This window comes from Chiloscyllium punctatum, chromosome 24, assembly GCF_047496795.1.
Source record: "Chiloscyllium punctatum isolate Juve2018m chromosome 24, sChiPun1.3, whole genome shotgun sequence".
Lineage (NCBI taxonomy): Eukaryota > Metazoa > Chordata > Chondrichthyes > Orectolobiformes > Hemiscylliidae > Chiloscyllium > Chiloscyllium punctatum.
In genome coordinates this window covers 80,900,766-80,927,365 of record NC_092762.1, presented here as the reverse complement: position 1 = coordinate 80,927,365, position 26,600 = coordinate 80,900,766, and the positions used below count along the sequence as shown (strand labels likewise).

At 42.7% G+C, this 26,600-nt stretch overlaps 1 protein-coding gene across 1 annotated transcript; it reads left to right on the top strand.

Moving 5' to 3' along the window:
- Positions 1-5,142: 5,142 nt before the first annotated feature.
- Positions 5,143-22,335, top strand: LOC140494740 (zinc finger protein 367-like). Its single transcript, XM_072594288.1, has 5 exons — positions 5,143-5,461; positions 10,130-10,280; positions 15,318-15,437; positions 16,753-16,894; positions 18,487-22,335. Exons 1-5 carry the CDS (start codon positions 5,216-5,218, stop codon positions 18,710-18,712), a joined length of 885 nt encoding a protein of 294 aa, XP_072450389.1. The 5' UTR covers positions 5,143-5,215; the 3' UTR covers positions 18,713-22,335.
- Positions 22,336-26,600: the final 4,265 nt, after the last annotated feature.

The following is a 26,600-nucleotide window of genomic DNA, read 5'->3' as shown; positions in this document are numbered from 1 at the left end:
TTTGGGAGCTCCGGTTTCCTCCCACAATCCAAAGATGTGCAGGTTAGTTGGATTGGCCATTGCTAAATTGGTCATGCTTAAGTGTCCAGGGGATGTTCTGGATAGGTTGGTGTGCCCTAGGAATTGCAGGGTTACAAGGATGGGTTGGGGTCAGGGTTGGGATGCTGTTTGGAGTCTTGGTGTGGACTTGATGGGCTGAATGGCCGGCTTGCACACTGTAGGAATTCTATGATTCTATGTTTAAATCAAGTACTTAAATGGAATAAGTGCCCCCTCCTTCCTTTCACAAAAGGACACATTTTAATGGAACTTCATGAAAAAGCAAAATTTCCACAGGAATAGTTTCTATCTCTTACAGATATTTTTTATGTTCAGGTATGTTATGCCATTCCCCAGGAGCAAGGGTGACTATCAACCTGGGCCTTCTGATCCAAAGGTAGGGACACTCGCATTGCATCACATGAGGCCGAATATTTGAAGAGGAACTGGGGAGACATCTCACCTATAGATATTTTATGTTGTGGAGGCGCCAGTGTTGGACTGGGGTGAGCAAACTTAAAAATCACACGACACCAGATTACTGTCCAACAGGTTTACATATTTGAAATCACAAACTTTTGGAGCGCTGCTCATTTGTCATAGGACACAGAATTTACAGTAAAAGATCATAGTCTCAGAAACTGATGTGATATATTGAACAAACCTAGATTGCTGTTAAGTCTTTAATTTTTCAGAATGGGGTTGCAGGTTTCGATTCATTAACATGTAAATCCCAGAACTTCTTTCAAGTCACTTTCCTGAGAAACTTAAGGTTATCCCATGAGGATGGCCTCAACTGGAATCTCAGATTCATGTTACATTACAGGTGACTACACACATGCACACTCTGTCAGGCGCGCACACGCACACACACACACACAAATCCCTCCCCCCCCGCCACAATCATGCGCATGCACCCTCTCACAGGCATATGTTCCATCACATTCACACACACACACTCTATCAAGCACGCATGCATGCATGTACACACACACACTCCCTCTTTCATTCTGTCTCTCCCCACACGCACGCATACATACATATAAGTCTTTGGGGTGAGTTTGCATTTGCAGATACATTCCATTTTGTTCAAAAAGCACACAAACTGTAGGCACTCAATCGATGTGACATTTTATAAATTCCTACTTTGGAAATAGAACCAGTCTGACTCAAGATTGGAACACCTTTAATGCATTGTCTGAGCGGAGATGTCACTTTTTTTTATAAAACCTTAAGTTATCTCAAGAATGTGACTTGAAAGAAGTTCCGGGATTTAATGAATCAAAACCTGCAACCATTCTAAAAGATGAAAGACTTACCATCAATTTAGGTTTGTTCAACATATCGCATCAGTTGTATGACACTATAATCCTGCTCAGCTAGCTACCTGTTGAAGGAGCAGTGTTCCAAAAGCTTGTACCTCCCAATAAACCAGTTGGATTATAACCTGGTATTGTGTGATTTTTAACATTGATATTGTAAATCAAACTGTTCAGACATGTTATGACACACCTGGTAAATAGCCAGCAAGAAAGCTTTTGACGATCAGAACAATGGCAAATAGAATTTAATCTTGATAAATGTGAAGTGATGCATTTTTGGAAGACTAACAAAGCAACGGACTACTAATGAATGGTAAGACAGCAAGTCTTCAGAAGATCAGAGACACCATGGTGTGCATATCCACAGATTCCAGAAGGCAACAGGACAGATTAATAAGATGATTAAGAAGGCATATTGGATAGTTGCCCTCATTAGTCAAAGCATTGAATATAAGATTTTGAAGGTTATGATGGATACATGAAAATACTGCAGATGTTGTTAGCTGATATTAACCAGTATTAAATCAAATATTATACAAGGACTTCCAGAAATCCAGTAAAGTGGCCGCCCTTGACATGAAAACCACATTTGACCAAGTATGGCGTCAAGGAATCCTGGCAAAATGGGAGTCAATGGATTTGGGGCAAACTCTCTACTGGCTGGAGTCATACCTGGCCAATAGGAAGATGGTTATGGGTTGTTACAGGTGAATCATCTTAGGTCCAGGACATGTCTGCAGGAGTTCCTCAAGGTAGGGTCCATCTTCAGCTGCTTCATCAGTGATCTTCCTTTCATCATATAGTCAGAAGTGGAGAAGTTTGCTGATGATAACACAGTATTCAGCACCGTTCATGACTTCTCAGGTAGTCAATATCCAAATGCAACAAGACTTAGGCAATATCCAGGTTTGGACTGATAAGTAGCACGTAACATTCCCACCATACAATTGGCAGACAATGACTGTCTCCCAAAAGGAGAAAACCTAACCATTGCCCCATAACATTACCATTACTGATTCCCCATTATCACCATCCTGGGGGTAACCACTGACCAGAAACTGAACTGGACTAAGTACTGGAGCTACAAGAACAGATCAAAGGCTAGGAATCCTGTGACAACAAGCTCACTACCTGACTCTCTAAAGCCTTTCCACCATTGATAAGGCACAATTGAGGAGTAGAATAGAATATTCTCCACTTGCTTGGATGGGTGCAGCTCCAATAACAGTCAAGAAGCTTGACACCATCTAGAACAAAGCAGCCTACTTGACTGACATCACATCTATGAACATTCAACCTCTCCATCACTGACACGCCCAGTAAATGTTGTTCATTCATGGGACATGGGAGTCACTGTCTACCCAGCATTTATTGTCGATCCCTAGTTGCCCTGAGAAGGTGGAGGTGAGCTGTGCTACAGATATCCACTAAAGGGTTCATTAGACAGCACCTTCCAAACCCACAACCACTTCCATCGAGAAGGATAAGGGCAGCAGATACATAACAACATCAACACCTACAAATTCCCCTCCAAACCTTACTTGGAATAATATGAACATTCCTTCATTGTCACTGGATCAAAATCTTGGAACTGCCACCTTTTCAAGAGTAACTGAGATGGACAATAAATCTTGGCCAAGCTAGCAATGCCCATATTCAATGAATGAATTTTTAAAATGCTGTCCTTTCTTAAAACACCATTACCGATAAATTGGAATGAAAACTTCACTCAAAGAAATCATGGCTAAGGCAAACAGATTTCTATCTCTTTTATGTTCAATTAATCTGATGCTTCCACTACTGAATACATGTGCCCTGAAGTGGACTGGAAAAAAAGTAAACACAAAAACTCTAAAGGAAAAGTTAGCACTTTAAATTGAAATTCAATTCTGATCATCAAACTCCAGCCTCTGAGGAACAGAAACGGGCAGTCAGACCATGACCCCCTGCACTGCCCACTTGATTTCTAATCAAGATCCATATCAGGGAGTGCACTTCTGTGGATACTGACCAAGGATCTGCTGTTTGAGACACAAAGGTCAAACCACACATTTCTTTCCATTACATTCACACATAGAGAATGGGCATCTGGAGAGGATCAGGCCATGAAACCAGTTGGCAGTCTATTAGTCAGAGTAGCCGTAGCCTCCAAGTACAAAGTGGTGGACTCAGGATCCACATAAAAGAAATAAGGGGGGTGGAGAGTGCACTTACAAAGCACTTTCATTAACATCCGTCATCTCAAGGACCATCCTAGCAGATTATGTACCTCTGAATAGCAATAATAAAATTGTACAGCAAGGAAACTGACCTTTCGGTCCAACTCGTCCATGCCGACCAGATATCCAAACATATTCTGTATTAGTGGTGCTGAAAGAGCACAGCAGTTCAGGCAGCATCCAAGGAGCAGCGAAATCGACGTTTTGTACAAAAGCCCTTCATCAGGAATGAAGGCAGTGAGCCTGAAGCTTGGAGAGATAAGCTAGAGGAGGGTGGGGGTGGGGAGAAAGTAGCATAGAGTACAATGGGTGACTGAGGGAGGGGATGAAGGTGATAGGTCAGGGAGGAGAAGGTGAAGTGAATAGGTGGAAAAGGAGATAGGCAGGTAGTACAAGTCTTGGGGACAGTGCTGAGCTGGAAGTTTGGAACTAGGGTGAGGTGGGGGAAGGGGAAATGAAGAAACTGTCTTTCTGCTCCTTGGATGCTGCCTGAACTGCTGTGCTCTTCCAGCACCACTAAATCCAGAATCTGGTTTCCAGCATCTGCAGTCATTGTTTTTAACCTCGTAGATATCCGAACATAATCTAGTCCCACTTGCCAGCATTCGGCCCACGTTCCTCTAAACTCTTCCTATTCATATTTTCATCCAGATGCCTTTTAAATGTTGTCATTGTACCAGCTTGCACCACTTCCTCTGGCAGCTCATTCCATACACGCACCGCCCTCTGCGTGAAATATAGGAGACGCAGCATTTAACTTGTGTACAGCAAGACCTCAAAAACAGTAACATGATAATGACCAGGTAATCTGTTTAATGTAATAAAATCTAAATATTGCAGATACTGGAGATCTGAAATAAAAGCCGAAAAGTCTGGAGAAACTCAGCTGGTCTGGCAGCAGCTATGGAGCGCGAAATTCAGTTAACATTTCAAGTTCAACGTAAACTCTCTTTTCACTTTCTCAACACATGCTGCTGGATCTGCGCAGTTTCTTCTGCACAATCTTTTTGATGTCGGTTTGAGAGAATTAAAACTAGCTCGGGACACGATTAGAACCCTTCTTCTAGAATAGTGAAATTGAATCTTTTAATGGGTGCAGATGTTAATTATACATATTTCCCCCCCTTAACCGCTCCCTTTCAGAGTGACTATTACCTCTGCAGCAGGTGGAACACTACCAACGCACAAGATATATTTGCAACAAGACTATGACTATAAGACATTGCCCCTTTAAAGAGAAAATCTCCAGTGCAAAACTACTGAGATTCTTGGACATGACTGAATAAATTTACTGTAAAGCGGATTACTGTTTAAGAGCATATTTTACTTATTACTAAGACGGAGCACACTCAGACTGATGTAATGGCTCCGCAATGATCTCAGAGTCTGACTCACTTTCATGTTTTTTTGCACTAAACGGCTTTAGCTTTAAACCCAGTTTAAATACCGACTTAGACACACAACAACCCACCAGCTGATTGGGTGGAAAACGCGGGGGTTCCCTTGCGTGCCTAATCTGATTGGTTAGTAAGATTTCCCAGCAGGCAAAATTACGCGGGAAAGGAGTCGGGGGCAAAAGCACTTAGAAGGACTTGGATTTTTCCATCTTTTCCTTGGAAAGAGAAGAAGAATTCAATGTATATCATTATGTCCGGGAGTGCGAGTTGCAATTCGCCCAAGCGGATGGTTGTCTCTGTCATTAAAGCCACACCGTTTCAATCCAAGTGTGGCACCGAGGAATTAAATTTGGGGGATTTCTCAATGGTTTTTCCCTACAAATGGCCGGAAAACTCCAACAGTATGAGTCTGAGTCCGACCCCCAGCTTTGGATCGACAGGGTCCGCTTCGCCCAGGCAGAGTCCTGATATCGCCGCCTACAAGGTAAAGGGGGCTTGGGTTCTCTTATTCCTGTCGCATGAACAGATCTTCGTGGAAATGTGCTGCACAGCTAAGGCGCTGTCATCTCGTTCCTACGCAGAGAATATCTAACCTGGCAGAAAGAAACACAACAGAAGGGAAAAGAGAGTGAGATTGTACATACAGTAAACTTGCACTTGTCAGCAGTAGGTTAAAATACAGTCGTACCAAGTCTTTGCCGATTATATTTAATTTGTAATAGGAACAGTGCCGGGTGAAACCCAGTAGATCTAGCGTCATGTTTGGAGAAACAGTTTATATTTCGGGACAGATATGACTTTCCTTTGAGACTTTTAACTTATAGCCTGTGGGCAACAGATTTACTGAAATCTACTTGTTGTTCATTTCCACCCCGCCCACCCACGGACTAGTGTGGATTTCAGAATATTGAAAATAACCTTATTGACAAATATAACTGATCAACGATTCAATTTCCAGAGTTATCACTTCTTTTCCTCTTCTCTCTGATTGCTGTATGCAACACTTACTTTCTCAATTTGAAAATGATCGCTTGCAATGTTTCCCCTTTCTCTTTGATGGTGAACTTGTATAGTTAAATTTTAAGCCGTGGGTGCTTTCCTAATGAACTAGTATCATTTAAGATGAGTGCTGCATTTCTAATTTCTTTTGAATAGCCTGAAATTGCAAATGTGGAACGCGCCAAAAATGTAACAGGCGCCAAGGTTCCATCTCCATGGAGACGGGACACAGGTGGCCACGCCCCCCGCTTGTTATTGGCTACTGTCGGTGGGAGCGTCAATTCAAACTGGAGGGATTCCTTGGGGATTCTTGCAAGGAGAGTTTAAATAAATCCTCACCCTTTTTATGTGCAATTCTCAGTTTATTTTATTTGCAGCGATCTAATCTTCACTGATTGCAGTCTGTACATTGTCAGCTTTTGAAACCCTCTTTCTGTCTTCAGAAATCTATTCATCAAAAGTTGGTGGAAGGAGAGTCACAGGTTTACAAAAGGGAAATAAACCCATCAGTCCAACTCAGTTCATGCTGACGAGATATCCCAAAATAATCTAGTCCCATTTACCAGAATTAGGCCCATGTCCCTCTAAACCCTTCCTATTCATATACCCATCCAGATGCCTTGTAAATGTTGTAATTATACCAACCTCCACTGCTTCTTCTGGCAGCTCATTCCAATCACAGAACACCCCTGCATGAAAATATTGTCCCTCAGGTCCCTTTGGGACAGCACAGTGGCTCAGTGGTTAGCATTGCTGCCTCACAGCTCCAGGGACCCAGGTTCGATTCCAGCCTTGGGCAACTGTCTGTGTGGAGTTTGCACATTCTCCCCACGTCTGCTTGGGTTTCCTTCGGGTGCTCCGGTTTCCTCCCACAGTCCAAAGATGTGCAGGTGAATTGGCCGTGCTAAATTGCCCCTTGTGTTAGGTGCATTAGTCAGACGTAAATTGGTCTGGGGAGGTTAATCTTCGGAGGGTCGGTGTGGACTGGTTGGGCCGAAGGGCCTGTTTCCACATTGTAGGAAATCTAATCTAAATCTTTAATCTATGCCATCTAACCCCCCCCACCGCATGGCTTTGTCTGTGCACCCTATCCATGCACCTCATGATTTTATAAACCTCAATAACATCACCCCTCAGCCTCTGACATTCCAGTGAAAACAGTCTCAGCCTATTCAGCCTCAAATCCTCCAACCCTGGCACTATCCTTGTAAATCTTTTCTGAACATTGTCAAGTTTCACGACTGACTCTAGAAGGGAGGCCAGAACTGTGCGCCTGAATTTTTTTTTGAGGTAGATGGATTCTTGATAAGCAAGGGGATGAAAGGTTGTTGGGGGCAAACAGATTGTGTTTTTGTGGCACGGTGTTAATGTCTCCAATTGAGCCACAAGGCCTGGGTTTGTGGCTGATCTGCTCCAGAAATGCGCCATTACATGTCTGAATTGGGAACAAGGGTATCAGTGCTGCCTGACCTGCTGTGCTTTTCCAGCACCACTCTGATCTCCAGCACCTGCAGTCCTCACTTTTGTCCAGTTGATTTTAACCTTACTCTGAATCCTCTTGCAAGGATGCCTACCTTGAAGAAGTTTTCCTCCTCTCTCCACAAGAATCTCAGTGAGTTTCTCACTGCAACCCCCAAGTCATCTTCTCTGTCCTGAAGCTCTTAAAATGCTGCATGGCCTGCTGTGCTTTTCCATCACCACTCTGATCTAAACAAGGATATCAAGTCAGACATAAGAACTTGGAATGGTTGTTGGCAATTCAGCCCCTTGAGTCTGCTCTGCCATTCACTATAATCATGGCTGATCTCATCTTGGCCTCAACTCCACATTCCTGCTTGCCTACTAATTCAAAATCTATCTTTTCCTGAAACTTACTCAGTACCCATTATCTACTGCGTTTTGTAGTCGTGAATTCCATTGATGATTTTATTGAAAGCTAGTGCAGGGCTGAATGGCCTATTCCTAGTTTATATGCATGCATGTGTGGTTGGGAGCATGGGAAAGTACAGGTGTAGAAAATCCCTCCAGTCTTCAAAACTATTACCCACTACTTAATACCTTTCCAAATCTCTCCTCATTTTTCTCTGCTTTCTGCCTCTAGTGCAGTCAAAGGGGCACGGCGGCTCAGTGGTTAGCACTGCTGCCTCACAGCGTCAGGGATCCAGGTTCGATTCCAGCCTCAGGCAACTGTCTGTGTGGAGTTTGCACCCTGTGTCTACATGGGTTTTCTCCTGGTGCTCCAGTTTCCTCCCACAAGCCAAAGATGTGTGGGTTAGGTGAAGTGGCCATGCTAAATTGCCCATAGTGTTAGGTTCATTAGTCAGGGGTAGGGGAGTAGATCTGGGTGGGTTACTGTTTGAGGGTCAGTGTGGACTTGTTGGGCCGAAGGGCCTGTTTCCATACTGTAGGGAATCTAATTAAAATCTAATCTAAAATCTTGCATTAATGTAGCATTCTGAAAGCTGCAGAGCTAATCAAACACTTTTGAAGTGTAGTTCAGAAAAAAGTATAAAAATGACCAAGATTTTGAACTCACGGACCAGAGATCAAGGGAGATGAGAATTTTTTTCTTAAGCAACCAATATCACTTGTCTGTAACTTGATGCCTCAAAGGGTGCAAAGGCTGTGAATGATTTTCAAAAGAAAATTGCACAGACACTTAAGTGAAATCAATTTACTAGCCTACTGGTATAGAGTGTGGGGGATTGAGTCTGCTTGGACTGCTCTGCAGAGAGCCAGCGTGGACTTGATGAATCAAACAGCCTCTAAAAATGTCGAAATGACTCTGGATTTGGGTATCACTGCCCTTCCCCAGTTGCCCTGGAAAGTGTTAGTAGGTCACTGTTTAAACTGCTCAGCATTTCTAGCTAAATTGCCACTTAACAGGGTAACTAAGATTCAATCATGGCTTTTCTTTGCTAAAATAAATTAGCGAAGCAGAGTTTATCAATAATCTAGAATCTTTATGCCTACTCTTATTGAGTTTTTGAAACATTCCTTCAAACTAGAGGGCATAGGTTTAGTGTGAGAGAGGAAATATTGAAAAGGGACCTAAGGGACAACTTTATCCATATTCTTGTGCAATGAATGTAGCAGACAAGTTAGGATCAGCATGTTGGCATGTTGGCCAGAACTTGGGATGAAATCCACCTAAAATTGTACAGGAAGCTCGTGCAATGTTCTGGAGTGCTCCTGATAATCCACTGCTGGTCAACCATTCAAGGGGGTCACTTGGGGGGTGGGGGGTTGAGGGTGGGGGTGGGGGGTTGGACGGGGAGGGGGAGGGGGAAGATACTCCTGATTTCTCATGTGAACATTTCACTGTGTAAGGATAACTTCTTTGTCCGTTACAAAAATACCACCTTTACATTCTTGTAGACTGGGACTGACTAATGGAGGTCATGCTATTAGGCCCGTTATCCAGGAGCTCAGTGAATGATCTTCGGCCATGGGTTCAAATCCCACTGTGGTAGCTGGTACAATTTAAATTCAGTTCATAAATGTGGAATTGGAAGCTCATGTCAATAATGGTGACCTTCAAACCAGCAATTGTAAGGTCCCACCTAGTTTACTGATGTCCCTTTTTTGGGAAGGAAGCCTACCTTGTCTGGCCCACGTGTGGCTCAAGACCCACAGCAATGTGTTTGACTTTTCTTCACTGCCTTCTGAAATAGCCAAACAAAATACTCGGTGCAAGGCCAATTATGGATGAGCAATTAATGCTAGCCTTGCCAAGCAGAGGCTCCTGAAACCTCATTGAAAGGACATTCTTTATTGTATGATGGAGGAGGACACCAAACAAAACTTTCCATTTCACGTGAGTTTGGTTGTGGTAGAAATCTATCGCAAAGAAAAGCCCGTTACAGTAGTGGAAACAGCCCTCCAGTAGTAGTTCTCTAGGTCACTGCTACAAAGACATTCTGAACCCTCACTGACCATTCTTTCCTTTTAAGGCAGAGGTATTTGAATGGTAGTTAGGAACATTTAATCCTGTCCATTATTTGAATTATGTATTTCAATTATTCTGACTTGGTTCTTTAGTGTAATGTGTTAACTGCCCCACCCTTTCTAACTGTGACTGGGGAAGTGGATGTTGAATCTAACTCTGGAATGTAGACGTACATCAGTAATATCCTTGGGTTATGTGTTGCAGGATGGGATGAGGCGTGGCCGACCGAGAGCAGAAATAGTCCGAGATTTGATCACCGAGGGCACCCTGTCCACCAGCCGGATCCGCTGTCATATATGCAATCGAGTTTTCCCAAGAGAGAAATCTCTGCAAGCGCACAAAAGGACGCACACTGGTATGCAGATATGGGAACAGCATCAGCATCTCATTGATCCTGTCTATGCATGTTTCGCTACATTGATCCTCATTATCTTTTCCTTTCATACCCATCTCCTCGCTGACTCAGCATCTCCATTCTCCTCATAGTGCCTGCTACTCTAGCTCATTCCATTTCGGGGTCTCAGTTGAGTTAAACCCTTAACCCTTTCAATTCTGTCTTGCTTCTGAAATATAAAATTAATTCTGTTTGTGCTCCAGGCTACTTGATAAGGAGCTATGTATCAAATGTTAAACGCCAGACGCTAAAATGAAACAACTGAATGCTGACTACCTGAAACAAAAAAAAAATAAACTGTTGAACTAACTCAGCAAGTCTGACAGCATCTGTGGAGAGAAAGCAGAGTTAATGTTTTGGGTCCAGTAACCCTTCTTCAGAACTGAAAGAAGGGTCACTGGACCTGAAACACTAACTTTGCTTTTTGTCCAAATTTGCTGCCAGACCTGCTGAGTTTCTCTAACAATTTCTGTTTTTGTTTCATAACTTATGAGTTGCTTAGACAGAATCCAGGCAGATAACATCCTACTTCAGGGTTTTATTCGGATTCAAGTACAACCAGCTCCATGGATTAGTTATTTCCAATATCCATATACCCAGCCAAGTTTTCACCAATCATCTGTTCCCTAGTTCCAACTGGCATCACTGCCAGAACATTACTAGATAATATCATCAAAGTGGTTCAACAACATGACTTTTTAATAATGTTTTAATGTTTGTGAATTTGCAGATTTCTAGTCTGGTATCACCCAACACTAATTTTACATCTTTCCTCAGCTTTCCTCTTTCTATTTTCATTTTGTTTATCAATTTTTCCAGACTCCTGCTTGGGATTTCTGTTTTTAAAACATTGTTGAAATAACAGTTCCAGGATTGAGGAGTTGCAGATTTGACAAAGAATTGGAAAATCAGATGCCATTGCTTACGAACCGGGTGCTGGCGTAGGCCACTCTGTCCCTCATATAGAGTCATAGAGGTGTATAGCATGGAAACAGACCCTTTGGTCCAACCTGTCCATGCCGACCAGATATCCCAACCTAATCTAGTCCCACCTGCCAGCGCCCGGCCCATATCCCGCCGAACCCTTCCTACTCATATACCCATCCAAATGTCTTTTAAATGTTGCAGTTGTACCAGCCTCCACCACTTCTTCTGGCAGCTCATTCCATACACCTACCACTCTGTGTGAAAATGTTGCCCTTTAGGTCTCTTATATCTTTCCCCTCTCATCCTAAACCTATGCCCTCTAGTTCTGGACTCTCTGACCCCAGGGAAAAGACTTTGCCTACTTACCCTTTCCATGCCCCTCATAATTTCATAAACCTCTATAAGGTCACCCCTCAGCCTTCGATACTCCAGGGAAAACAGCCCCAGCCTGTTCAGCCTTTCCCTGTAGCTCAGATCCTCCAACCCTGGCAACATCCTTATAGATCTTTTCTGAACCCTTTCAACTTTCCCAACATCATTCCAATATGAAGGAGACCAGAATTGCATGCAATATTCCAACAGTGGCCTAACCAATGTCCTGTACAGTCGCAACATGACCTCCCAACTCCTGTACTCAATACTCTGATCAATAAAGGAAAGCTTACCAAACCCATTCTTCACTATCCTATCTACCTGCGACTCCACTTTCAAGGAGCTATGAACCTGCACTCCAAGGTCTCTTTGTTCAGCAACACTCCCTAGGATCTTACCATTAAGTGTATAAGTCCTGCTAAGATTTACTTTCCCAAATGCAACACCCTGCATTTATCTGAATTAAACTCCATCTGCCACTTCTCAGCCCTTTGGCCAATCTGGTCAAGATCCTTTTGTAATCTGAGGTAACCCTCTTCACTGTCCACTACACCTCCAATTTTGGTGTCATCTGCAAACTTACTAACTGTATCTCTTATGCTCGCATCCAAATCATATATGTAAATGACAAAAAGTAGAGGACCCAGCACCGATCCTTGTGACACTCCACTGGTCACAGGCCTCCAGTCTGAAAAACAACCCTCCACCACCACCCTCTATCTTCTACCTTTGAGCCATTTCTGTATCCAAATGCCTGGTTCTCCCTGTATTCCATGAGATCTAACCTTGCTAATCAGTCTCCAATGGGGAACCTTGCCGAATGGCTTACTGAAGTCCATATAGATCACATCTACCGCTCTGCCCTCATCAATCCTCTTTGTTACTTCTTCAAAAAAACTCAATCAAGTTTGTGAGACATGATTTCCCACACACAAAGCCATGTTGACTATCCCTAATCAGTCCTTGCCTTTCCAAGTACATGTACATCCTGTCCCTCAGGATTCTCTCCAACAACTTGCCCACCACCAAGGTCAGGTTCACCGGTCTATAGTTCCCTGGCTTGTTCTTACCATCCTTCTTAAACAGTGGCACCACGTTTGCCATCCTCCAGTCTTCTGGCACCTCACCTGTGACTATCGATGATACAAATATCTCAGCAAGAGGCCCAGCAATCACTTCTCTAGCTTCCCACAGAGTTCTCGGGTACACCTGATCAGGTCCTGGGGATTTATCCACCTTTACCCGTTTCAAGATATCCAGCACTTCCTCCTCTGTAATCTGGACATTTTGCAAGATGTCACTATCTATTTCCCTACAGTCTATATCTTCTATATCCTTTTCCACAGAAAATACTGATGCAAAATATTCATTTAGTATCTCCCCTATTTTCTGCAGCCCCACACAAAGGCCACCTTGCTGATCTTTGAGGGGCCCTATTCTCTCCCTCGTTACCCTTTTGTCCTGAATGTATTTGTAAAAACCCTTTGCATTCTCCATAATTCTATTTGCCAAAGCTATCTCATATCCCCTTGCCATTCAATAAAATCATGGCTGATCTGATTACAACCTCAACTCCACATTCCCACCTATACCTGATCACCTTTCATTTCATGCTTATCTAGATGTCGTCTCACTTCTGACCTGTATAACTGAAATATTAATCTGCTACTCTTTTTTTTTGTTTTAAAACTTACAGGTCGTTCTGCTATGATGTGTGTTTCATTAACGCAAATTCACTGAAGCGCAATTGATGAATTGGCAGACACCGTTTCTAAAGCATGAACTTTTAGAGTGTGTGTTGGTTCCAATTTGATTCCAGCCCCATTACTTTAAATGGTGCTGTTATTATCCGATTTCTCTTATAACACTGGATTGCACGAGAACGGAACTACCAATGTTATAGCAGAACTGACTGTAAATCCCCCTTGCAATAAATAATACCATTTTTAAATTGTTTTTTTTTCCTTGGAAGAGTGCAACACAGCTGTCTGCAGTCTTGCTCTTACTGAAGAGAACAGTGTCAACCTTTTGACTGTTCCTTAGTTCACATAAAGCATAATGGCTTACCTTGCTAAGTCATAAAGCATCCTAAGACAAACAAAAATTCTTTGGTGCGGCGGATGGGACTAGATTGGGTTGGGATATCTGGTCGGCATGGATGGGTTGGACCGAAGGGTCTGTTTCTATGCTGTACATCTCTATGACTCCAATTGCTTTAAGATAAGACTTAATTTACAAATATTTACAAGTTCATTTCCTTCACACTAAAAATCCCAAACTTATCCTTTTAAATAGCATTTAATTGTAAATGCATGAATCATAGACCAGAGTGTTGGCATATCACAAAGAAACAACAGTGATATGGAAGGAAGAATTATGCAGCAGTGGTTAGGATTTGGAATGTACTTGGCAGATTCACCTTTGGGGTGGGGGCTGAAAATGTGTTGCTGGAAAAGCGCAGCAGGTCAGGCAGCATCCAAGGAGCAGGACAATCGACGTTTCGGGCATAAGCCCTTCTTCTGCACACTGGCTTATGCCCGAAACGTCGATTCTCCTGTTCCTTGGATGCTGCCTGACCTGCTGTGCTTTTCCAGCAACACATTTTCAGCTCTGATCTCCAGCATCTGCAGTCCTCACTTTCTCCTCGAAGATTCACCTTTGGGTTTGAAAGTAGACTTGGAGTGGGATGACATGAGTTGCTCTTGCAGGCAGCTAGCACATTTTGATGGGCTCAGTTGCTCCATATGTATTATCTGTTCTATTATTCTATATTAACAGTAAATGCAGGAAATAGTTTATCATTCATGGAGAGAGAAAACAAGTTAATACCTCAGCTCTGTGATTTTTTTCAGAATTATTAATGGTCAGCAATTTGAAATGTTTTATTAATCTCTCCACAGATGCTGCCTGAAGTGTTGAACTTTTATTTTGCAGAATATTTATTACTTCTAATTTCCAGCAACTTCTGCTTTTTTAAAAAAAGAAATTATGCTGGGAATCCCCTGACTCATTTGGTCAAATATGGCTGAGTCATGCACAGCAGGTTGTTGCAAATTTTAATTTGCACTGAAGTCATTTTATCTTGATTAATAATCTCCAACTGAATCTGGAATCATGTGGTTTAGAAACTTTAGCCAGGGCCTCTACCCTTGATTTCTGCTTATTAGTTCCACTCCTCTTCATCTTGCTGTCTGACTCTGTGGACTTTAAGCCTTTGTGTACACTTCAGAGCATTAAAACACTTGTCGTTTTTTTTGGTTACCATTGTTTGGTATTAGCAACAAGATGGCTTTGGTAGCCTTGCTGCACCATTCAGACTGGGTGCCTGCCTCCTTTTAGAATGGGACCAACTGGAAACATAGATCTGCTCCTGACAACAGGACCTTATCTTTTTTTAAAAACAGGGCCTCATGACACATTGTGAATTCTATGACCAGAAGCTGAACTGGGCAAACATGTTGGCCCTAGTTCTGCAGGGAATCAACTCTTGGTGGGTGGGGGGTCCAGTAAAAAAATAAGCATCAAATTTTTGGCTCTTCAAGAAATTTTATAAAGGTAGATACCTGTAATTATCTTAACATTTGCGAATTCAACCCCCACTGCACGCAAGATTAACCCATTTGTGTTCTGGAGAACAGCAAAAATCTCACCATTCAGTACTTTTTCCTTTCTCCTTTTCCCTGTTTGTGCGACGCTTAGGTGAGAGACCTTATGTGTGTGACTATCCAAGCTGTGGCAGAGCCTTCGTGCAGAGTGGGCAGCTCAAGACACACCAGCGTCTGCACACTGGAGAGAAACCATTCATCTGCTCTGAGCTGGGTGAGTGAGACTGGGACGTGAGATGTGCTGCGTCGCTGTGAGGGGTGGGGAGCGTTTAATGGACTGTTATTTTTTGAGCAGGTTTAGTGGATTGTACAACTACTCAGCACATTATACCTGGGCTGGCCCTTTATGGCTAATGTCCAGCTAAACTCCATGGTTCAGGGAGCCCTGTGCCTCTTGTCCTTCCTCCACTTCTTTTGTCCCACCATTAGGTGAGTCATCAGCTGTCTTATTCCTTCCTTTTGCCTTTCCCCATCTCTCTTTAAACTTAAGGCTGCCTCCACTAGTTAAGTCATAGAATCCCTACTGTGTGGAAACAGGCCATTCTGCCCAACAGGTCCATGCCAACACTCTGAGCTGCATCCCACCCACACGCACTTTCCTACCCTATCCCTTTAACCCTGCATTTCCCATGGCTATTCCACCTGACCTACACATCCCTGGACAGTATGGGCAATTTACCATGACCAGCCCACCTAACCTACACATCTGTGGATTGTGGGAGGAAACCAGATCACTCTGAGAAAACCCTCACAGTCATGGGGAGAATGTCTGTCTGTGTAGAGTTTGCACAGTCCTCAAGGCTGGAATTGAATCTGGGTCCCTGGCGCTGAGGGGCAGCAGGGCTAACCACTGAGCCACCATTACACTCAGGAGAATGTTAATAGAATACTTGACACAATAAATCTAATCTGATTTGTTTGTGCTTCAGTTTTGTCCTTGTTTCAAGTTTCCTTCTGTCACCTCTCTTGTCTCCATTTCTTTAACCACCTCCAGCCCCACAACTCTTCAATCTCAGTCCACTCTGTGATTCTGGATCTTGCATTGATTTTTAATTCTCCAGCATCAGTGGCTGCGATGTCAGCTGACTTGGACCCTAAACTCTGGAATTCTCCTCTTGGGAAACCTCTTTGGAAAAAGAGAGAGGAAGCGTGAGACAAAGAGGCTCCTTGAAACTTATCCCCGATCATGGTTTTCTTCTGGCCTAATATTTGGATCAGTGCCCAACCTTGTTGGTAACACACTTGTCAAGCACCTTGACGTGTTGAGAATGATGATACACAAAATGTAAATTATATCTTTATTCATTGTGATGTAGTTGATTGTGGCTGGATCTGCTCCATGTGAGAAGGCAACAATAAACTCCCAGTTTGTATCAAATTTTGTACAATTTCATTCTGGAGAGGCCAATTTCAAATAAACCTGACACATTTATCTCGAGTCTGAGAGATTTGGTGCTGTTTCATTTTCTGTAGCGATTAGGCACATCTTCAGTTATCCCCTTTTTAATAATGTTGTAAATTCTCTCCAGGTTGTGTCAGCAAGTTTACACATGCCAATCGACACTGTGCAAAACACCCATATGCCCGGCTGAGGAGGCATGATGGCACAACAGAACAGGGCAAGGTCACAACTGCTGAAGAAGATAAGGCAGTGGTGGAGTGGTTAACAAGGTGAGATATTGAACATTCCTGCTTCCTCCAATAACTGAAGTGGGAATGTGTTTGTTTTATTGAGCATTGATTTGAGTGTTTCATGTGAGTGTTGTTGGCACCTATTCCACCCCCCTCCCCCAACCGCCAAACAAAAATTGGTGTCTTCTATTTCCATAATACTGTAAGAACATAGGGATTGGGAGCAGGAGTAGGCCATTTAACCCTTTGTGCCATTTAACCCTTTGTGCTATCCCCATATCCTTTGATATGTTTAATATCTGGAAATCTATCTGTGCACAAAAACTATTATCTAGTTTGACTAGTATTTAGTGCCAGTCTCCTACCGAAACCATCCAATGCCCTCTTGGATGCCTCAATTGAACACCTCAACTACATTTTCAGGAAGTGCTTTCCATTCTCTAACAACTTGCTGGGTGGAAAAGGTTTTACTCAATGATTAGGCCTCAACACTCTGGGGTAGGAATTCCAAAGCTTCTCTACAATCTGAATGAAGAAATTCATAAACAAAATGGGAGAGGTAAGCCAATTGGTCCTTTCAAACTGCATAAAATATTTCAATGTTTTCGTTTTGACTGATTTCTATGGCAGAGAATTCCATAGGCTCATTACTCTCTGGGTGAAGGAATACCTCCATATCTCAGTCCAAAATGGCCTACCCCTTTTTCTGGTTCTAGACCCTCCTATCAAAGAAAATGTTCTTCCTTCTGTCATAACCAGCTTAGTTTCTGATTGGATTCGCAGCATGGGGCCTTTGATGTTATTTTAAAACTGTAGACTTCAACCCCACTGGGATTGAATTAAAATTCTCTCTCTCCAATACATCATGCCCAACATGAGCAGGGTCATTCCAGAGAAGTGACTGAAGCTGAGAGATTCCTGATCTGCTTAGGCCCCCTTAGTCGTAGTCATAGAGATGTATGGCACAGAAATAGACCCTTCAGTCCAGCTTGTCCATGCTGACCAGATATCCTAAACTAATCTAGTCCCATTTGCCAGCACTTGGCCTATAATTCTCTAAATGCTTCGTATTCATATAGCATCCAGATGCCTTTTTAAATGCTGTAATTGTACCAACCTTCACCACTTATTCTGGCAGCTCATTCCATACACGCACCACCCTCTAGGTGATGAAGTTGCCCCTTTCTCCCTTTCCCTCAGCGGGTGATTTCCTTAGTAAAATGAAGAAAATCGGAGCAGAAGTAGACAGTTCAGTCCTTCAAGTCTACTCCACAGTTCAATATGCGCATGGCAGATCATCCAACTCATTACTGTCTCCCTACCTTCCATATACTGGAGTTTGAGGTCGCAAATTTTGAGTTTTGAGATTTCAAACAATGTTTTTGTTTATCAAAGGTGCTGCATAACTCCAAAATTGCACTGTTATAGGATTGCAGTTCAGTACTGCACTAGCAGGGAAACCTATCAATTGCTCTGCAGAAGAACATTATAGACCGGGGGCTACAATTACAGAAAACTAGTCTATTAGGGGGTGATGGTGGCGGCAGTGCTGATATTAAACTAAACTTTGGATTTGCTGCCATTTATTTCATCCAGTCTGAGACCTTTAAATCTGTAACCCTGTTTCTCAGGTACTGGCGGAGTCGAGAACAGCGTGCAATCCCAGCAAGGGGAGAGGCCGGCAGCCAGAAATCTGACCAGGAACAGAAAAACCCAATGAACAGCCATCGAGAAGAGGAGAAGGAAGAGAAGGAACAATGCTATACCGGGCAGCACCTGCAGGAACAGCGAGAGCGGTGGCATGGAGCACTGGCACTTATCCAGCTGGCAAACCTCTCCACCGATCAGCTGTACTGATCAGCCTTCCACTTCCCCCACCCCACCCCTCACCTGCTCATACATGGCAGAGTGGGGGTGGGGAAGAGGAGCAAGAAATGGCAAGCGAGTCCACTGCATGCTGTCTCTTGGAAGTCCAGCCTGTGGACTAATCTCTCTGACTGACAGGAGTTCTCGCAGGTTTCTGGGTTTTAGTCTCGACTGTTGTATAGCAAGACTGAAGATTCTGATTTGATCCTTGTCAAAACTGCATCTTCGTCTTGTTGCTCATTTGCTGTGTTTTAACTGGGGCCCTGTTGCTTCTGAGTCATTAAAAATACTGTTTCAGTCACTATTTTTTCTTAAAACCAATTTTAAATACTCATTTTAAAAGGAACAGTATGTGTATCAGCATTGATCTGTTTACCTGTTCCCCTCGATCATTGTGAAGCACTCACCTATTGAGTTTCTGTGGCTTGAGGCAAGAACTTGTATTTCATAGAATCCCAGTGTGGAAGTGGGCCATTTGGCCCATCAAGTCCACACTGACCCTCCAAAGAGCATCCTGCCCAGACCCACCCCCTCTACTCTGTCCCTGTAATTCTGCAGCTCACATGGCTAATTAACTTAAAATACACATCCCTGGACTCTGTGGGCAGTTTAGCATGGCCAATGCCCCCAACCTGCACATTTTTAGACTGGAAGGAAACCAGAACATCCACAGGAAATTCAAGCATAGATGGGGGGAATTGTGCGACCTCTATAGACGGTCACCCGAGGGTGGAATTGAACCGGGATCCCTGGTACTGTGAGGCAGCAGTGCTAGCCACTGATTTTATATAGCTTTACAGTCAACTGGATGCTTTTTGAAGTATAATTATTAATATATTATGGGCAAATTTCTAAGAAGCAGTAAGATAATGACCAGAGCAATTATCAGAGCCTCAGTTTTAACGTTTTTTAAACTCCACCTCCAGCAGTGTCATAGTCCCAATACTGTATTAGAGTGTCAACCTGAGTTGTGTGATGCATTGTGTTCCACAAGCCTTCAGAGTCCAAGGTGGAGAATGTCTGATACCTAAGGGGTATTTGTAGATGTTTTCTATTTCAGTGGTGTTGTGAACCTGTGAAGACAAGCTGGGTAATGGCAGAGTTAGGCCAGCAGATGGAGCAATGATCACTCCAGTTCCTCATCTGATTTTATGTTACCTGTTAGAATGCATTGCCGCCTACTGACGCACATAGAAACTACTGCACTTAACAACGCTCCAATTAACTGCAAATCTGTCGTGTTAATCATAACAATTTTCCTGTTTTTTTTTCATTCAACTTGTCGTCACATGGGGGTCGGTTAGCTGAGTTGGTTGGACGGCTGAGTTGGTGTGCAGAGTGTTGCCAATAATGCATGTAAATTCCTGCACCAGCTGAGGTTATCATGAAGATCCTGCCTTCTCAACCTCACTCCTCCTCTGAAGTGTGGTGACAATTGTATTAAACTCTCCATCAATTGTCCCTCTAATGAGAGAGCAGCCCCATTGTCCTCTGGGACAATGGTAACTTTACCTAGTTGCATGTTGTTGCTCCACAGATATAAATATGGACTTGGGGTAATATAATGTTTTAACTTTCTCAAGCAATAGCTATAAATGCTATTTCTGTCTCATTGTCTATGCTTTGGGTTTGGAGGAGGGTATGAGGACTGGAAGGAGACAGCACAAGATTGAGGTAGAGGTGATCTTGAGGTGTTACATTAAAACAAATTGAAAACTTGTGCCAATTTAATAATACTGGTAGTTTTTCAATCTTAGTCTCCACTTCACTGCTTGAGTTGATACTTTCTCTCCCAGAAAGATTTAAAGACAGAGAATCCAATGAAGAATTAAAGTTAACTCCTAGAACAGGAAAAGAAACTCCTCCTTTAATGCTTCAAATGGCTCAAATTTGTACCTGATTGATGGATTATTTTGTACCTTGTTAATTGAGTGAAGAAAATTTCTATATTGCTGGTTTCCCATAATGATGCAGGAGTTGGGAAATAGGGAGCCATGGGGAGGGACTGGTAATGGTGCAACAGAGGAAGAGAACAGCCAGAAAAGGTAATGTGTGATGGGAAGTTGAAGACAAAGAGGAAAACTAGAACAATGTTGGATCAGGGAGAAAGGAATAGAGCAGAAAGAGCAGGTGTGAGTCAGGAGTACGGACAGATGAGGGAAAAATGGGGATGGAGAGGAATGAGAAAGAAGAGCAAGGGAGAAGGCAAATTGGGAGGGGTGGGGTCTGAGGTGTTCAATGGATGGGGAGGGAGGAGCTAGAGGAGATGCCCTGATATACTGTTCTTACATGATCTTGTTCACATAGCCCATCACTGACTTCTTAATTTGCAGTAGAGCAATGGCACTATTTTTTTTTTTTTAACAAGGTCAGGAGAAATTTGGAGTAGAGATGGGTTTGTTGACAATTTTTGTTTTCACCCTGCTCACTACAGTCTCTGTTTAAGTTATACATTTGCACTACATATCTAACCAATTCCACTTGTATAAGGGGACATTTGAGGTTTGGGATTTGACTTATTGTTGTCCCCATCCCACACACAGAAGACAAAGTGGATGATTCTTTCCACTGGTTCCAGAGGAACAAACATTGGTGTTAAAATTTTGTCTGACTAATGATAACTAGTTAGCAAGATATCATTTTGACTGTTGTGTGTTGTTTGAGAGTGGATGGAAGGGGGGGGGGGGGCAAGTAAGAAAGGGGATTTTCCTTCGTTGAGACAGGGTAGTTGGAAATGAAATGAAGATTTTTTAAATCCTCGTGTTCCTTGATAAGGGAATGGGTAGGGGTGTTGGTATAAAGAGAGATGGTGCAGCAGTTCAGTGAGACTGAGTGCTGCTAATGTTTCTGTTCAAATATTGTGTACAACACATTGGTGAGAAGGTGGGGTTGCAAAGAATGATATACAAATTTATCTTTAAGGTGTAAGTAAATGGTCAGGACTAAGAGACTAGCTCAAGTACAGTTTTTTTAAAATCGAGATTTTTAAAAATAGTTTTGTGAGGTTTTGAAGATGGTTTTTAATTCTAAATCAAAAGAGCTAACACCAGGCAGGTTCTACTGTTTTTAAAATTGATTCATGGGATGAGGTTGTAGCTGGCATTTAATGCCTATCTTGAACCACAGCAATCTGTGTGGTGAAGGTAGTCCCACGGTACTTGCTGGGCGAGAGTGGTCCAGGCTTTTGACCCAGTGCTGACAAAAGGACAGGGATATAATTCCAAGTTTGGATGATGTGTAGTTTGGAGAAATTGCAACTATTTCTGTGCTACTGTTACCCTTTGCCTTTCTAATGGAACAGAAATCACAGATTTAGGAGGTGGTGTCAAACCTGGGGCATGTAAATTAATGAATAAAGAAAGTATACATTGAAGGCGTACAAATGTACTACAGAGTGGACAGATTTAAAATCATTGTTCGGGAGAAGCTTTGAAAGCATTAATTAATCTTCTGCATCAAATTCTATCCTTTTGTACACTTTTGAGCTGTATAGCTGCATGTGGGATCTGGCTCTTGTGAATATGTAATTTAGCAAAAGGAAGATTGATTTTGACAAGGCTGTAGTTTAATTGCACTGTATATAAACTATTTAATAAATGGCAGAATAAATTTAATAAAAGGTCTTTTAGATGAAGGCAGCTGGCTTTGTTTATTCTTTTTGATGATTGTTTCTCAAGGCCTGTGATGATGCAGGTAAATTGATGTCATTACTAAATGGACTCCTGGTGAGCTAAAGCAAGATGGCTCCCCTCTCTTCCCACTGGGGTACCCAACTGTGCAGCCTAAAGTAAAACGGATGCTGAAGATCGGAAACAAAAAGGCTGAAATTGCTGAAGAAATTTAGGTTCGGCAGCATCTGGAGAGAATAACAGCTAACCTTTTGAGTCCTGTGACCCTTCTAGGGAAGTGGCCTTAGTGTCTTTGTTTCACTATCACCCACCTGGCTCCCAATCGTATTAAGTGCAATCTTACAGCACAGGAGAAGGGTCATTTGACCTACCATGTATGTGAATGATTTTCACAAAACGATAGTGAGTGAGTCCCATTTTCCCAACTTTTTTTTTTCCCCGTCCTTTACCTGGTGACTCCAGACCCATAGCAAAGTGGTTGAGTCAAATGCCTTCTGAATCAGCCTAGAAAGCTACATAGTTCAAGAGTATTTGAGAGGGGCTACAAGTGCTAGTCTTGTCAGCAGTGTTCACATGTGGTGGAAGAATAAAGGAAAAACAAAATCAGTGGAAACCTGAACAGGGAAACAGGTTGAAACCTAAAGAAGGAGAATGACATTATCTCCCTGTTCTTATTAACTGTAAGTTAGCTCAGAGGCTTGGGAGGTGAGATAATTTCTATTTCGGGATGACTGCTCCAAGTTGATAATGTGGCAGTTAAGTCTGTCTGTTAGTTATAAAAATAGAAAACAGTGCCTGAAATCAGCTGATAATCACGCTAGCCACACGGCCCAGACACTATGACATAACTATCACGAACTGTTTGAACTGCCCTTGGAAAGGGTTTCTGGCCAGCAAGTTGCAATTCCCGCTGTCAGGAAGAGAGTGATTCCAGCAGACCTAGTGAGGAGCGCTGCTCACGAGGAAGTGCATCCTGAAAACTAGAAGATTCAGCATTAATTGTGTTGGGGCGGTTTAATTCCAGAATATGAAAAAGGCTAGAATGCAGCTATCTCAGAATGTTTGTATGATTGGTTACAAGTAGTTAGGAAGGCAAATAGAGTGTCAGCCTTCATTGCACGAAAGTTTAAGTATGGAGCAAAGCAGTCATGCTACAATACAGTGAGACCACACCTGGAAAACTGCACAGTTTTGATCTATTTACTAAAAAAATACTTGCCATGGAGGGTGTTCAGTGATGGTTAACCAGACTGGTAGTTGGGATAGCAAGTCTCTCATATGAGAAGAGATTGGATTGACTGGGCCTGTATTCCCAGAGTTTAGAAGAATGAGGGGGATCTCATTGAAACATAGAAAATTCTGACTGGGCTGGACAAACTGGGCGTAGGAATGATGTTTTTCTTGGCCTGGTGATCCAGAGCCTATGATTCCCCAGAGAGCTCAATAACTTTGATGTGAATTCCTCAGTAACAGTGGTATGGCAAGATGAATTTTATGCAATAATAACAAAATAAAACAACACCTTACTTAAAAGGCAGCTAATACATCATACAATCAAAAATTTCTCCATTAACTAACTGCCTTTATGACATTTTTACATTACAGTGTGCTTCCAGCAGTCATAGGGCCTTGAGGATCAAATCTCAAATGCCTTGCCACTTTTCAGCAGATTGGCTTTTCGCTCTCACGTCAGGATGCATCTTCCAATGTCCTTCAAGAATCACCTGATTTCGTCTCCTCCACATCCCTGCACTGACCTCCAGCAGCAGGGCCTTTCCCCTGGTTCTCAAGTCTCTCCAATTCCCATCTCATCAAACAGAGCACACGTTCTTACCAGTGAATGCATGAAGATTCTACCACCTACAATCACTGAATGATGTGGCACAAAAAGAGACCATTTGGCCCATCATACCTGTGGCAGCTCAGTGAAAGAATTATCCAATTACTCCCATCCTCCTGCTCTTTCCTGCTTGGTCTTAATTTGCTTATTCTTATGATGTCTGGAACTCCCTAATTGTCTTTGGGAGCCCATTCTGTTAAAGACTTCAATGAAATCAAGGTTTAATCAGTGTACATTTCTTTGCACATTGTAGGGAGTGGATTACATGGTGTATAGCAGCGCACTTGAAGTTTAGCTTAGATTGATACCTGAAAGTTTGGAAGGCTAGCTAACACAACAGTATTGATGCTATCAAGACCTGATGGCAAGACTGGATGTTATACTGTATTCATCTTATGAGGCAACCAGCTTTTGCTTCTATCAAATCTGGGATTGCAACAGATGCTTAGAGCCTTGAAGTCTTGTTTGAGCACTGGAGGACATTTGAGGTTTAACAAAGACTTACTAAAGAGAAAGGAAACATTTGAAAGAAAAGAGGAAATTTAAACAGCTGCTGACATTAAAGAGGAAGGTGGAGTATAAAAGGATTTCAGACAGGATAGAAAAGCATGGATTGAATTTCCAGAGTATTGTTCCCTATTTCAGTAAGTCTATTGGCCGTGGCTTAAATGCTAGTGCAGTCACCACAAAGTTCCAGGTTCAAGCCCTACCCAGGGACTTAAGTGCATAGCTGACAATCCAGCACTGTACTGATGGAGTGCTGCAATGCCAATCTTTCCAGTGTGACATTAAACCAAAGTCCCATCTGCCTGTTCAGGTAGATGCCATGGTACTATTCCAGAGAACAGGGTAGTCTTTTTCCCAGTATTCCAGTAAATATCTGTAACAAAAACTGCAGTCAATGCCAAAAAACAGAATATCTGGTCACTCTCATATCATTAACAAAGCTCTTAAAAAAAAACTTGGTAGAATGCAAATGTTAGCTGGTTTCTCACGCAGTTGAAGCAGCTTATCAGTGACATTTTTTGTTGTCTCTCGGGACATCAAAACAGATGTTACTTAAAGCTTCAGCAAATACCAACTTGACATGACAAGAAAAGCTGAACTGGAGTTGGACTGTTGAAGAGGATAATTCATTTTGTTTTCTTTACTGGGATGTGGATGTTACTTGTAAGCTCAGCATTTGTCGCCTATCCTCAATAGCCCTTAAACTGAATGGCTTCCTGCGCCACTCCAAAGGGCTGTTAAAAATCAACCACATCGCTGTGTGACCTGGAGTCACATTTAGGCCAGACTAGGGAAGGATGGTCGATTCCCTTCTGTAAAGTGCACTTGTGAAGCAGAATGGCTTTTACAACAATTGACAACAGTTTCACAGTCGACATTGCTGACACAAGCTTTCAGTTCCACATTTATTAATTGAATTTAAATCCCACCAGCTGTCATGATGGGAATTGCACCCATGACCCCAGAGTGTTACAGTCTAGACCTCGGGATAACGTTGACAGGACATCTACCACTGATCACTAGAAAGGCCCAAGACAATGTGAAGACAAAAGGAGGATTGGTGGTAGCAGAACTACCTCAAACAAACTTTACGCAATACCACATAATGGCACAGGAGGCAAATACCACAATGGCCAGCATTATTTACCTGGGAAATACCACTGAGACATCAAGGGCTGACAACATGGAGGATTAGATTAGATTAGATTCCCTGCAGTGTGGAAACAGGCCCTTCTGATCAGAGGCATAAAATTAAACTAATAACTTTGGAGGGGGGTAGGCAATAGGCCACTTGGAGGGGAATTCCCTGTAGGTCGATAATTTTGAGGGAGAGACCGTGGGAGGTGGGCTTCCATGCATGCAGCTCCTCTTTAGGAGATTGGCTCCCCATATTTTCCAATGCCTCCTTCCTTCATGCTCACTGACATAGGGCTGGGAAAATGCAGACCTTGTACACACGGGTGCATTTGAGTGGAACAGGTTACAGGATCACATAAACTAGCCCACCCAGCTCGTTTGCTCAACATAGTAATTAAATAATAGCTATAACAGATCTTAAATAGGTGGGGTTTTGCATGAGTAACAGCAATTCAGCCCCACCCTAACCGTCTCTTCCTGTGGTTTTCACAGCAGACTATTTTCAGTTCTGCTGTGCTGGCAGATCACGTCATCTATGGCTCCTATCTTGTCAATCCACCTTGGGCAAACCTAATGAAAAAATTAAGACTCCTTCACAAATTTTTCATTCTCTTTCATGTACGCCAGCTATTTTGCTCCCACATGCAACAAACCCTGTCAACTGAAGGATCCTGCGTGGTCAGGCTCCTATTTCTTACGTTCTTACATTATTCCGTTTTGCAAGCGATCTGTAAAGTGGAGAGCTGTGCCCCTGATGTTCAGCGTT

Coding starts and splice junctions, on each gene's coding strand:
- LOC140494740 (XM_072594288.1), top strand. CDS start 5,216: ATGTATATCATTATGTCCGGGAGTGCGAGTTGCAATTCGCCCAAGCGG. Junction 10,281..15,317: donor GCACAAAAGGACGCACACTG/GTATGCAGATAT, acceptor TGCGACGCTTAG/GTGAGAGACCTTATGTGTGT. Junction 16,895..18,486: donor GTGGTGGAGTGGTTAACAAG/GTGAGATATTGA, acceptor CCTGTTTCTCAG/GTACTGGCGGAGTCGAGAAC.